Source organism: Triturus cristatus, chromosome 4_1 (genome assembly GCF_964204655.1).
Source record: "Triturus cristatus chromosome 4_1, aTriCri1.1, whole genome shotgun sequence".
NCBI lineage: Eukaryota > Metazoa > Chordata > Amphibia > Caudata > Salamandridae > Triturus > Triturus cristatus.
In genome coordinates this window covers 881328629-881341221 of record NC_140585.1, presented here as the reverse complement: position 1 = coordinate 881341221, position 12593 = coordinate 881328629, and the positions used below count along the sequence as shown (strand labels likewise).

General features: G+C 43.7%; 1 protein-coding gene across 1 annotated transcript in view; it reads right to left on the bottom strand.

Moving 5' to 3' along the window:
• LOC146855703 (uncharacterized) overlaps positions 1-12593 on the bottom strand; it is a 1104791-nt gene that overhangs the window by 296031 nt on the left and 796167 nt on the right. Inside the window, exons 79-80 of the mRNA XM_085653597.1 lie at positions 9453-9578; positions 4211-4282 (exon numbers count right to left, since the gene is read on the bottom strand). Of these exons, the coding sequence (XP_085509723.1) occupies positions 4211-4282; positions 9453-9578 (198 nt within the window). The remainder of the gene's footprint in view (positions 1-4210; positions 4283-9452; positions 9579-12593) is intronic.

Here is a 12593-nt window from a genome sequence, read left to right as displayed (position 1 = left end):
TCATTTGATAGAGCCTGAATTACAGTTTGGCGGGTGGGATACTCCAGCACAAACATGACAGATGTCCCATCCGCAGTACTACAAGTGCATTATGTCCTACAGCACTTTTAATATGGTGTGATGGAGTAGCCATCCCCCAAACTCTAAATAAGGTCTATAGTCATATACTATTGATACAGATTGAAAGGTGTATGCCCTCTTTGCACTTGTAGTACTAGGGAGTTAGTCTTTTAAGGGTCAGTTCATAAAGGCATTGACATTGTAAGAAATTGCTCCCTTTTGCGTGGTCACCCCCATTTTTGTTGTTAGGTTTCATTGCTGTTTTTTGGATTCTGTGCACTGGGACGCTCATAATCAGGCCCCAGTGCATGTGCTCTGATCCCTAAACATGCCAATTTGTCTAAATCCTAATTGGCACTTTTAACTTACCAATAAGTCCTTAGAATATGGTACCCTTAGATGTTAAATGACAAAAGCGGGCTGCAGCACTTGTTGCGCCACCACTGAAGTGACATGGTAAAACATGACTTCACATGTGCCACTGCAGACTGGTGGTGCAGATTTAAAGCTGATATATTTTTACTACTTATAAGCCACCTCTAAGGTAGGCCTTAAATGCCCATGGAGCAGGGTTCACCGTATTTAAAAGTAGGACATGTATGTGTAATGTTCTATATGCCCTTGTAGTGACAACCTCTAAACTAGTCTTTCACTGTGACAAGACAGGTTCTCAAATAGGCTAACACTGCTTTACACTATTACATTTAATAAGTGCAAACTTCAGTTTGGGAATAACTGGAAAAAATGTTCAAGGGCTCATTTTAATAGTAGTTTTAAATCCAATTAATGGTAACGTCAGATTCGATATTTCTATTAAGGAACATACACTTTTAGAAAGTTATCTTGGTTTCCTGCCATTGTCCAGTTGTCACCTGACCCTTGATAGTTTCCCTAGAGCAAGATGTCAATTGTACCCAGAGGACAAAGGGCTTTGGGTGTGGGGAAGTGCATTTCTTAGTTGAGCAGGATGGCCTGGTGGCCATGCCGAGGAGCTTGCTAAGCTTCAAAGGAAGCCTATCCTGTCACTGGCAGCTGTAACTAACACATTGGCATGCCCACTTCCCTTGTCCCTGTAGCCAGCCAGGCACCAATTCCAGATCGAGAGGAGCTGCGCCCAGAACTGGTTTTGAGAGATCATAGAGGAGAGGTTGCTCATTTCCCTGGCCACACCTCTGGGGAAAGGTTCTGCCATGTTGGATTAAGGCTCAGTGGGGCACTGCGGAATTGTTTGCAGTAGGGCACACAAGAACTGCTGTGAAAGTGGATAGGGGTACCCCGGGAACTTTTTACCTATTAGTTAGGGAGGGACCAGGAGTCACCCTCACCCACAGGCTAATGCCAGCCGTAAATGTAGCACCCCTGGGCACCCTCTACAAACACACCTGGACCTGTGGAAGACAGAAGAGGGACTGCACCTGCTGTTGTAAACCCTAAGGGCTAGACCTGCTCCCACTTGTACCCAGTACTAAGAAATGGACTCAAAGGGTCAGTTGGTTGACCTCCTGTAAAGATACTGGGGCACAAATGCCATAAGAATCCCACTTTCCTGGAAGTGGCCAGCTGACCAGGTATAACTGGTCCTGCCCTGGACCCTGTTATTGGCTTCCCTTGGAGTGAGTCCTGACCCCCAAGTGGTGCCCCAGAGGTCCTGGGACACTTGGTTGGTGTTAGAGTGTACTCCTCCGTCAGAGCCCTAAAAGTGAGGACTTAGAAACTTTGGCATTTTTTTTAAAAGAACCAAACTAGGACTTGGACCTTCCTGTCAGCTGAGGGTGCATCGCTGATGAAAATGGACTTTCAGTAGCTCCCACTACATTCTTCACCAGGACCGCTGTTTAAGCAGCATCCAAAGACGCCAGCTTCAGTCTGCGACCATGCTCTGCAGAGGGAATCTTGGGGTCCAGCGAGGCATTGAAGACCAGTCACCAACAACTTCACCAGAACCAATGCCGACTGCCACCCGATAGACGCTGAGACTGCTTTTGGTGTAAATAGTGACTTTCCACTCTGAGAATTCCCCCTTTCGTCGACGATCTCATCAGGACCTCATACTCCTGTAATCCATTGCCTTTGCCCTCGACACCAAAAGACCCATCGACAAACTGTTGATGCCTAGAGCTGTTTCTAAGAAAATACTTTTACCAGGATGAGTCCAGTCCCTATATCCAACTGGCAATAGACCACGGTCTTACTTAACTGCTGACTTTGCCTCGGTTTAGGGCAACCCCTATGCACTTTTTGTCACTATTTTTATTTAAAACTTAAAAAATATATCTCTCTGGTTCTCCTTGTTGGATTTTTGTCATTCTGGTGCCACTTTGTCCATTTAATTTTACTCGATTTGTATAAATTGTGATTTTTATTTTTTTATTTTTATTTTTTGACTGTTTTGTACTTTAAAATGCTTTACACATTTTCAGGCTACCAGGGCCATTATTACTTGTGTTGACCATTATCTACCTCAACGAATATTCCACTTTTTCACAGGCATGTGGGAGTTCGTACAAAAGTACTACATGAGTACTACTTCCTATACTCATGCATGATTTTGTGATTTGGCCACAGCCTCTGCATACATAAACATTCCACATTTGTACAGCCAGATACCTTATCTATACACATTCCACAATTATGAGTGTGCTTAGTGCAGCCAAACGCGGTTTATAAGCATCTACCCAATTGAATCACATGCGTAGAATAGCCAGGCAGACCAGGGGCTATTCACAAAAGCATTTTGCGTATGTAAAAACAATTCTACATGTGTCAGGCAGGTGGAGTATGGCCTGACTGCTGCACCCTCAGAACATAAAGGTGGACAGGAGACCATTAAAGCTCTTTTGTAGGTCAAAAGGAAATATGAAGTTTTGCACAATGCTAGAAAGGCAGCTAATATTTGTGTTTTCCTGACCTGGCAGCTAATGAGGACATAACAGAAGTACTGTGGCCATTTTTATGGCCTACCTAACCACCCTGATCATGGTGACCCTCCACTGGTAAAGAGGGCATATCGTCTACCCTGGAGATCTGCTGCAGCAAATTTCTCCCATGGTGATAGAATGAGGGTGTTTTTTTGGCAGACTTGGAGTTGTAAGAACCAGTCTTGAAAAAAGGAGTTACCTTGAAACAAAACCTTAAACACGAGAACAACAGGAGACTACTTTTTCCCTGATGCAAGTACTCTGCAGCAAGGTTGCTGAGATGTGTAAGACCCTGTGGCAATAGGGGTGTTTACCACATCACGGCATCCAGTGACACCGAAGGTACAGCATGGGGACGAGTCATTCCTATTCATTAATCCTGAGGCGACGGGCACCTTCCTGGAGACGGAGAGATGGAAGGTTCCTGCTCCGCCAAACTGGTAAACCCCAATGAAGAGGGTCGAACGTCTTGGATGGCGAATAATTTTAATTTTTAATAAAAATATCTAATTGTAAAAAAGTAAGAAATGTAACTATCAATTTGTGACTTTTATAAATATCAACTACACAGTGGCGGCTCCTCGAGGGAGTGCAGCAGGGCGGTGAGGCGGGGCGGGGGAGGAGGGACAGGGTGGGGGGTAGTGCACTCCAGAATTGAGTAAATAAATAAATAAATAAAACGAATTACATTGCGTGCTGCATCGCCGATTTGGCGCTCAATGTAATTCGTTTTATTTATTTACTCAAGTCCATTCGGCCGTATTCCGGAGTTTAACACCCCCCCCCCGCCCCACCACCCTGCAGCACTCCCTCGTGGAGCCGCCACTGCAACTACATCTACTAAAATCTCTATTGCCACTTTTGCTGTTCCTTAACACTACTACTGCTATTATTATCACTACCTCTACTACTACTTCTACTATAATCTCCTACATAATTGTGTGTGCTACAAATGCTACCAATATTGCTTTCATTACAACTTCTGCAAAAACTTAAAAACTGCTGCTATTGATAGAATTAGAAAAATAGGCAACTCCACAATTGCTTGAAGCCTACGGCATATGAGTAGCTTAACCTGTCCAAGGCCGCACAATGATCCCGAAGCAGGGAACAAACGATTCTTAAAATAAAACCAAGTGCTTGACTCAATACATTTCCATATTTTGACATTCTGTGGAGTTTGTGCCACATGCCAGCATAGTGTTGTAAGCACGTATCACGATCCAACATACCTGTTTTCCAGGAGGTCCAGGGGGTCCGGGTGGCCCAGGGCTTCCATTTTTTCCTCTCTTACCTCGCTCCCCCTTAAATATTAAAATGGCAGGCAGGTTAACACAAAAGTGTAAAATATGTAGGGCGACAAAGAACAAGGTCACATTCTGCTTGAGTCATCAGCTTTAGTTAACTCCTTCTATTCTAAGCTCAAGCAATGTATGAGCTCAGAAAGGCCTGTAGCTGCTAGAATGCACTTGTTTGTAAATGTATCTGTCCATCATGTCTTACTGACGTAAGCAGTTCTGTTTCCCCTCCCACTTTGCTGACTAAGTGATATCCATCTGCCCATGTTTGTTGATAACTATTTCTGTTAAGAACTGTACCTTCTATTTGAGTCTCCATGCTCACTCTGCAACAAACTCAGTATAAAAGACCCATGGTCTGTGTATTCAAGCCACTACCTTCTGGAACACTTGAGGGTGTTGCATGGACGTGGTCTCACTCATGAGTGAATAAACTTGTTAGTTTTGAATTCCAGCTTCAGTGCCAATCTCTTCTTTGTTGGTTTAAGGACCCGTGGACAGATAAGGGTGAACCCCTGCACCGGTGGGCCCCTAAAAAGGCTCTTTTCCACAGCGCTTATATGAATTTTAACAGTTTTCGGGTTTCTTACTTCACAACCAACTTTCTTGTGCTTCTTGTGTGCTTTGCTTAATGCCAAGTTTTACCTGCCCTGGGCCTGCCCACCATGGTTCCTAAAAATGTCTATAGTTTGCCCATCTTTTAACCTATCCCTTAAACAAATCCCCAAAATGTCCCACTGGGCCAAAAATACGCCATAATGATGTGGGTGTATTCGCTCCCTACTACCAGGTGACTTGTGTGCTACTGACCTATCAAAACTCGCAACTCTGGAAATGGACCTGAGGTTACTCTGCCTGTGAGCCTTTCAATCTGGAGATTAACTTCAGTCGTATGACAAAATATCTTCTACAAACATATCGTGACACAGGAATACTGTGTCAAAAATATTGTCAACAAAAAGTTAACTTACTTTGAGCCTGATCACGATGTGAGTTGGAAAGCCTCCGACCACATCGTAGGTTTGATTTTCGACCGCAGAATTACAATGCCGGCAGCCGAAAGTGAAACCAGCCGGTCATTCCGGCTGGATTCTGACGGGCCAGTCGGAGGCCACACCGTAATCCCTGAGGATGGCGTTTCCGCCGTCGGGATTACGATGTCAGTTTCCAACAGGCTTTCCATGTCGGGCTTTCCGACATGGAAAGCCTTTCGGAAAGCCTGTCAGAAAGCAACTAATTAAAAATTACTAAATAAAGTTCACAATAAAAATTACAAACTATACTAAAAAATAAAACAAATATTTTCACAAGACTAATAATAATACATTCATACATATTATAATGATTAACATATATTAAATTAATTTAAAAAAGATTTATGACAACTACATCCCACTAAATTATATTATATAAGGATATTAGCAACACAGGTGGTATTTGCATTAAAAAAAACATTATTCTTACCTTCTATATTCTGCCCCATGATATTCTTGAGTTGACGATATTTTTGACACAATATTCTTGTATCACAAGATTATTTTGTTCAATATTTTGGCAGAATACCATTAGCATCTACACAGACCCTCTAGTGTGGAAGGCTGGTCAAGTGGCTCACTGCATGCTCACAAGAGCAAGTGAGAGAAAGAAACACATCTAGTTGAGGCCTCAGTGCCCCAGTTATGTTAAAGTAGAGCAGCCTGGCAGATTGTACATATCATATCCTTAATGTAGTAAAGAGTAGATGAGTTTTTTGGTATCCTGCCTCAAAATTGCCTTCATCTTAGGGACCAACTAACCATCCTTTGCTTTAAGTGTCTTCCTTTTGTGCAACCAAGGCAGCTGCCTGAAAGATTACTGACCAGGTAACCACAAGTACCTGGTAGCATCAGATTTGTGTGCCTCACTCACTTCCAACATAAAATGTTTGCATTGAGAGTGATTCAAGTAAGCTTTCTGTTTACCTAAAAGGCCTGTTTTCTCCTCAGCATATAGCTCTTTGATCCTGTCCACCTTGAACTTCAATTCTATAAACAGAGCACTTACCAATCTGTTTAACGTTTTTATTGTATCTGTTCTATCTAATATCATCAACTATGTTGTTCTTGTAAATGGTCCCTCAGTAAAGCCTGCAGATTCCTGAAAGCAGACAACACAAAACTCAGGGCCATCCAGGCATCTGAAGAGGCTAGAAGCTCCTGATCCAGATAATCCTGAGGTTGGTCATTGAATTCAGTCCCTCAGTAGACCAAGTGGTGTGAAACATATGGAGAACTTTGCAAACAAGTGGCTCAATGTTTGGCTCTCAAGCAGAATTGAAGTTGTGCAATGTGACACTAGTGGCACTTTTGTCACGTTGACTACCAGGGTGTTAGTATGTCCAGGAACACCTAAATCAGTAACACCAGCAACCCCTGCCTCATTATTGACTGGTTTCAACTTAAGCAGCAACAAGGCTCCATGATAGATAGGACTTTTCAGCCTCTCCATCGATGGCACACTGCAGTCTAAAGAAAAATTCTGAATAAAATAATTTTGCATAGAATAATTGTACAAAAAAGGTCCAAGGATGGCGAAAAAGGAATTGCATTTGTAGAAAAGCTAGCATAGGTTTGAGGCACTAAGGGGGCCATTATGATGGCGGATGGACCACCACCGCCAGCCGTGCGGTGGTGATTCGTCCGCCATCAAACGTGGATTGACTGCCTGCAAGATTAGGATGGCAGGCGGATCCACACTGTGACCGTGGCGGACTCAAAGACCGTCCGGCACGGAACCGCCAGACAATCACACTGATTGCCTGGCGGAGCAGACTGCATCCATAAAATGGTGGTGTGCCTAGCAGGCACCGTCCACCATATTATGATGCAGGCTTGATCCAGCCTTTCCATGACGGTGACACCGTCATGGAAAGGCTGTCGGAGATTGTATTCGAGGGCCCGTTGCAATGTTTAAATGCAAGATGGGACCACCATGGTGGCGGACGCATCCTAATTTGGTGTGCGGAACCGCCGCATGTGTTGCGAACGGTCCCGGTCACGACCACGATGGCGGACGGACTCCAGTCTGACCGCCATCGTAATCGACCCCTATGTTCGAGGGAGAGACAGGGAGGGAAATAATTTAAGTGAGTGAGAGTGAGGAAGAGAGGGAGAGGGGACTGGGACAGAGAAAATGAGACAACATGTGTGTTTGGTAGAGATAGAGAGAGCACAAGACAGAGACAGCCAGAAAAGAGGGAGATAGAGATAGACAAATAGAGCAGGAAAAGGAAGGCGTGAAACAGAAAGAGTCATAGAAAGGGAGAAAATAGAGAACTTGTAATTGAGAGCAAGGAAGACAGCAATTGACAGATAAGAGAAAAAGAGACTCACGAATGTACCACAACAGTATAATCAGAAATGACAAACTACACTTCTCGCTGAAGGGAAAAGAGCTGTCGTTATACAGAAACATGTCATGTTATTTTGAACTATGTCTCTGGTTATAAGAATATACATTTATATAAGGGGAAATCGTGTATATTAACACAGGATACATGTGTATATCAGACCATGTCAGAATTGTCAGACAGCAGACTATTTAGATATTTGGCTTCAATGTACATATGGCTAGTTATTTAGAGGTGTCTATTCACGTAAATAAAATCTTTCCAAGATAGGGGTGTGTGTGTGTGTGTCAAATTTTGCTAATATAAAACAAATCCCCCTTTCCCATCTCAACTCCATCTGACTCATTCCAAACCTTCTGACTATCATGCACTCTAATATCCTTCAAAATATTTCCCCCCTCCTTTTAGTCATTCCACCCAAATAAGAAGCAAACACAACCAATACTTACCAAAACAACTCACTATTTCCCCTTTTCAAATCCACTCCTATAATTCTATCCCTACCCTCAAAACTCTACTAAACGCACACAATATCAAGAGCACAATCCTAAGACAACTAATGCACAAGGAAAAAACAAAACAAAAAAATTGTACTAACCTACTAACTACTAATTTTTGGTTCAGTAGTAGTATACTACTCACTGAAAGCACTTCAATGCTCCATTAGGGCTTATAAGCGCTATGTAAATACATTCACAATTTACAAATGAAGACAGGGAGCGAGCAAGTGAGAGGCTGAGAAAGAGAGCAAGCAAGAGAGAAGAGAGACTATAACAATTGCTTGTAAGACTAGTATAGTGGCAGGAGCATTATCCAAAGTTAATGTCTCTGGAGGGCTGGACGAGCTGCATCATCCTCCATGCCAGGCCTGCCTGAGTCAGACTTCTCCTTCCCCAACTCTACCAGCATTTCTGCTGGAAACTCTTGCTTTGACTAAAATGTCACTATTTTTTCTCTAAACCATGATGAGTCAAAGCAAAGACTAAGGGCCATATGTAGGTAGCCTCACATTTACCGATTCATAAATACCGAATTTTACCGATTCGGTATTTATGAATCGGTAAATGTGATGTAGGTAATGATTCGGTAAAGTTTACCGAATCGGAAAAATTCGGTAATTATGAATCGGTATTTACCGATTCGGTAATGAGGCATACCTTCCCATTGATTCCATACCGATTCGGTAATGGGGGGAGCATATTCAAGGGTGGCAGGGTGTCACATTGACACCCTGTTGCACCCCTGAATCTTGCATGTGTGCACATGTGGCGCACATACATGCCCTAAGGGCATGTATGTCTGCCACATGGCACTCTTAAATCTGCAAAATATTGCTTTTTGCAAGGTATTCGTTATTTATCACCAACCTGTATTTGGTGGTAAATAACGAATTTCTAATACTAATTTTCACTCTTTAGAGTGCTCCCTACATCTGATTTCTGGATTCGGTATTTACCGAATCGGTATTTTACCGATTTCTTAATTTCCGATTCGGTAAATACCGAATCCAGAAATCAGCCCCCTACATAGCAAATGCCTAAATACCGGTCGGTAACGGGATATTTACCGAATTTCGGCTGTTACCGACCAGTATTTGGATTCCTACATAAGGCCCTAAGAGAGGGGAATGTGGGAATCTCTCATATGGGAGTAAGGTAGCTGTGACCTTGTGTGTTGCAGGTGTAGCCTTCCCCTAAGCAAGAGGCTCCCCCCCAGCAAAAGACTACAGTGAGTAGGAAATCTAAAAGGCCTTCCTAGGAGCTTCCGAACTGGTGCAGAGGCACTCACCGCAGGCCCAGGCAGGCTGGCTGTTCCCGGGTCTCCTCTCTCCCCTGGCGATCCAGGGGCACCTTGATTTCCACGGATCCCTTGAACGCCCTGAGCCCCAGGGGGCCCTGGCTCCCCGGGCTCCCCCTAGAGGAAAGGTAAAATATAACAAGATACCATGAGCACCAATCTGCCACACTTGGCTGACACACCAGTATATCCCGTGCTTTTGCAGTGTGAGCATACAGTCTAACATACCAGCAAGTATCGGCAAAGCCAATAGGTCTCGCTATCATTAACGAACAGTGGCATTCACATTTTTAAGCACTTCAAAAGCTGCAAACAGCACTTTCTCAATGCAGCAGTATCTTAGGCTGTTAGTAGAGGTGCTTCAAGTTAGACACAAGCTGCAGTGCTTTAAATCCTTGATAGTGATACCACAGGCATTTCTTGCTACTTTTGCACATAAGTAGAATTACAAGATTCATTTGAGATCAATGCGAGATGTAATATAGGATGTATACAAAAGGAAAAGTTGTATTATGAAATGTGATCTACTAAGTGCTGTTATATTTAACTCTAAAGATGAAATTGATCACTTTATTAAATATATGTTTTATTAACAGTTTTAAATCAAATTTGTATTATTAATATATTTATTATAATAGGAATTATTGTTACTATATTGTAAGAATTTAATTAATCAAATAGTAAAAAGAAATTGAAATTCCACAAAACCTCTGCCTTAGAACAGGTGCATGATACACACATTGCAGCGGGGAAGGTAGATTAAGTATTGTAGCTATGGAAGGTTAGGTATGGTATATATGGAAGGTTTGGTATGTTAGAAAGGGTATGCTAGGTTGGCTAAGTAGTATAGGTAGGTATGGCATGTAAGGTATGGCATGTATGGTAGGTTCTGTATGTAGGGAGGTTAATTATAGTAGGCAGGGTAGAGGAGGGATACATGATAGTTATGGCAGATACTAAGATATGGTAGATAAGTAGGAATGGTATGTAGGTTCAATAGGCAGATTAGGCTGGTAGATAGGTTGTGTGTGATAGGTTTTACATGCTAGGTAGGTTACGTAAGATAGGTATGGTAACTATGTCATGCAATGTAGGTTAAACATTGTAGGCAGATAGGGTAGGTTAGATATTGTAGGTAAGTAGGTATGTAGATATTGTAGGTATGGTATAAAGGCATGATACGTTACATATGAGAGGTGCAGAAGGTAAGGTACACTAGTTATTGTAGGCACGGTAAAGTAGCTATGGTAGGTAGGTAGAATACTTTAGGTGTGATTGGTAGGTATAATAGAATGTTAGTATGGTAAGTGTTAGAACTGGGGGTCTCTAGTTGGCAGAGGTAGGTACCTTTGACCAAATAGGGACCCTTGCTTCTAAGTCAGGGAAAGGGGATGACACTACTGGATAACCCCTGCTCACCCCCTTGGTAGCTTGGCACGAGCAGTCTGATAAGCATTTGTGAACACATACAGTAATACAGTGAAAACACTACAGATGGACACCACACAGGTTTTATAAAAATAAGTAAGTATAAAATAAGTATAAGACTTAACACAAGACCACAAACGACAAAAATCCACAATACTGTACTCAAAATTGACAATCAAGATGGTAGAATTAACTTAGTTCAAGTTGATGGTAAATGCGACACAGTTCTCACAAAAGTACCTGGATGCCTAACGCAAAATAAACAAAAGGCTCGCAGCGTTGGAGATGTGTCGGTTCCTTGCTTCGGGGGAGACGATGCGTCGCGCCTCAATGCTTGCGCCGAGTAGGGGATGTGTCTTGATCCTTACCGGAGAGGAGAAGATGTGTAGATTCTGGTACTGCAGCCCGGTTGCGATGCGGCAAGATGGCGCCTCAATGCGATGTGACAATCCGGTGCGATGCGATAAGATGGCATCCTTGATGGAACGATGTTGAGACGATGCGGCACGCCCTGGCACTCTGTACTTTGGAGCCGCGACAGGCCCTGCGACACGCTTCTCCGATGATGCGACGGCGACCCTCGCGGTTGCGACGCGCTTCTCCGGTGATGCGACAGCAGACAGCTGCGACGAAGGCACGCTTCTGGGAGATGCGGCGGCGGCACGCTTCTCTGGCAATGCGATGACTACAGCTGCGGCGGCGACACACTTCTTCTTGTTGCATCTCGCTTCCAGCTCCCAGCGACATGCAGGCTTCTGCATATAGAATTCCCAGCAAGGAAATTCAGAGAAGAGCTGGTAGTGAAGTCTGTTGTCCCTGAGACTTCAGCAGGAGGCAAGCACAAGTTCAAGCCCTTGGAGTAATATTCTGCAAGATGATGAAAGTCCTTTGAAAGTTCCTTCTCCTTTCCTTGGCACTGAAGACACCACTGTAGGACAACCAGCAACAGAGCACACTGGCAGGGGGGCAGTACAACTCCTACAGCTTCCTTTGGTTCTTCTCCTTGGCAGAGGTTCGTCTTGTTGTTCCAGAAGTGATCTAAAGTCTTGGGGTCTGGGTCCCCATATTTATACTACTTTTCTCTTTGTTCTCTGAAGGTAGAAAGGCCTGGACCTAGTCCAAACCAGTTCCGGTCAGTCCTGGAACACTTTGTTCACAGGACTCCTTCTTTCCTTTCACAGTGTGGTCCAGGGACATCAGACGCACCACAGGAGGTGGAGCCAGCATTGTGGAGGGAAGGCACAGCCCTAGACAGGTTCCAGGTGCAACTCCTCCCACCCATCTACATGCAGATCTCTCTTTTCAGCCCTGTTCTGACTCACCCTGTCTCCTGGAATCCCCCAGCCCATGTCACTTAAACTCCAGACACACAATACACAACCAAGCAGAGACAGGCTTGGACAGTTAGGAAAGAAAATACATACTTTCTAAAAGTGGTATTTTCAAACACAGAATGTTAAAACCAACTTCACTAAAGGAATATGCTACTTACCAGTATGCATCTGTTCTTGGCATGTAGAGCTGCAGAGTTGTACACTTAGCATAGGTCGCCATCTGGTGTTGGGCCCGGATGTTTGCAGTTTGTTTTTCTTCTTGGACCGTCTTTGGAAGTCACGAGTTTGGTGACTCCTCCTTCGGTCCGTACTGCGCATGGGCTTCGGCTCCATCCTCAGATTGTTTTTCGCCAACAGGGAAATGATGGAG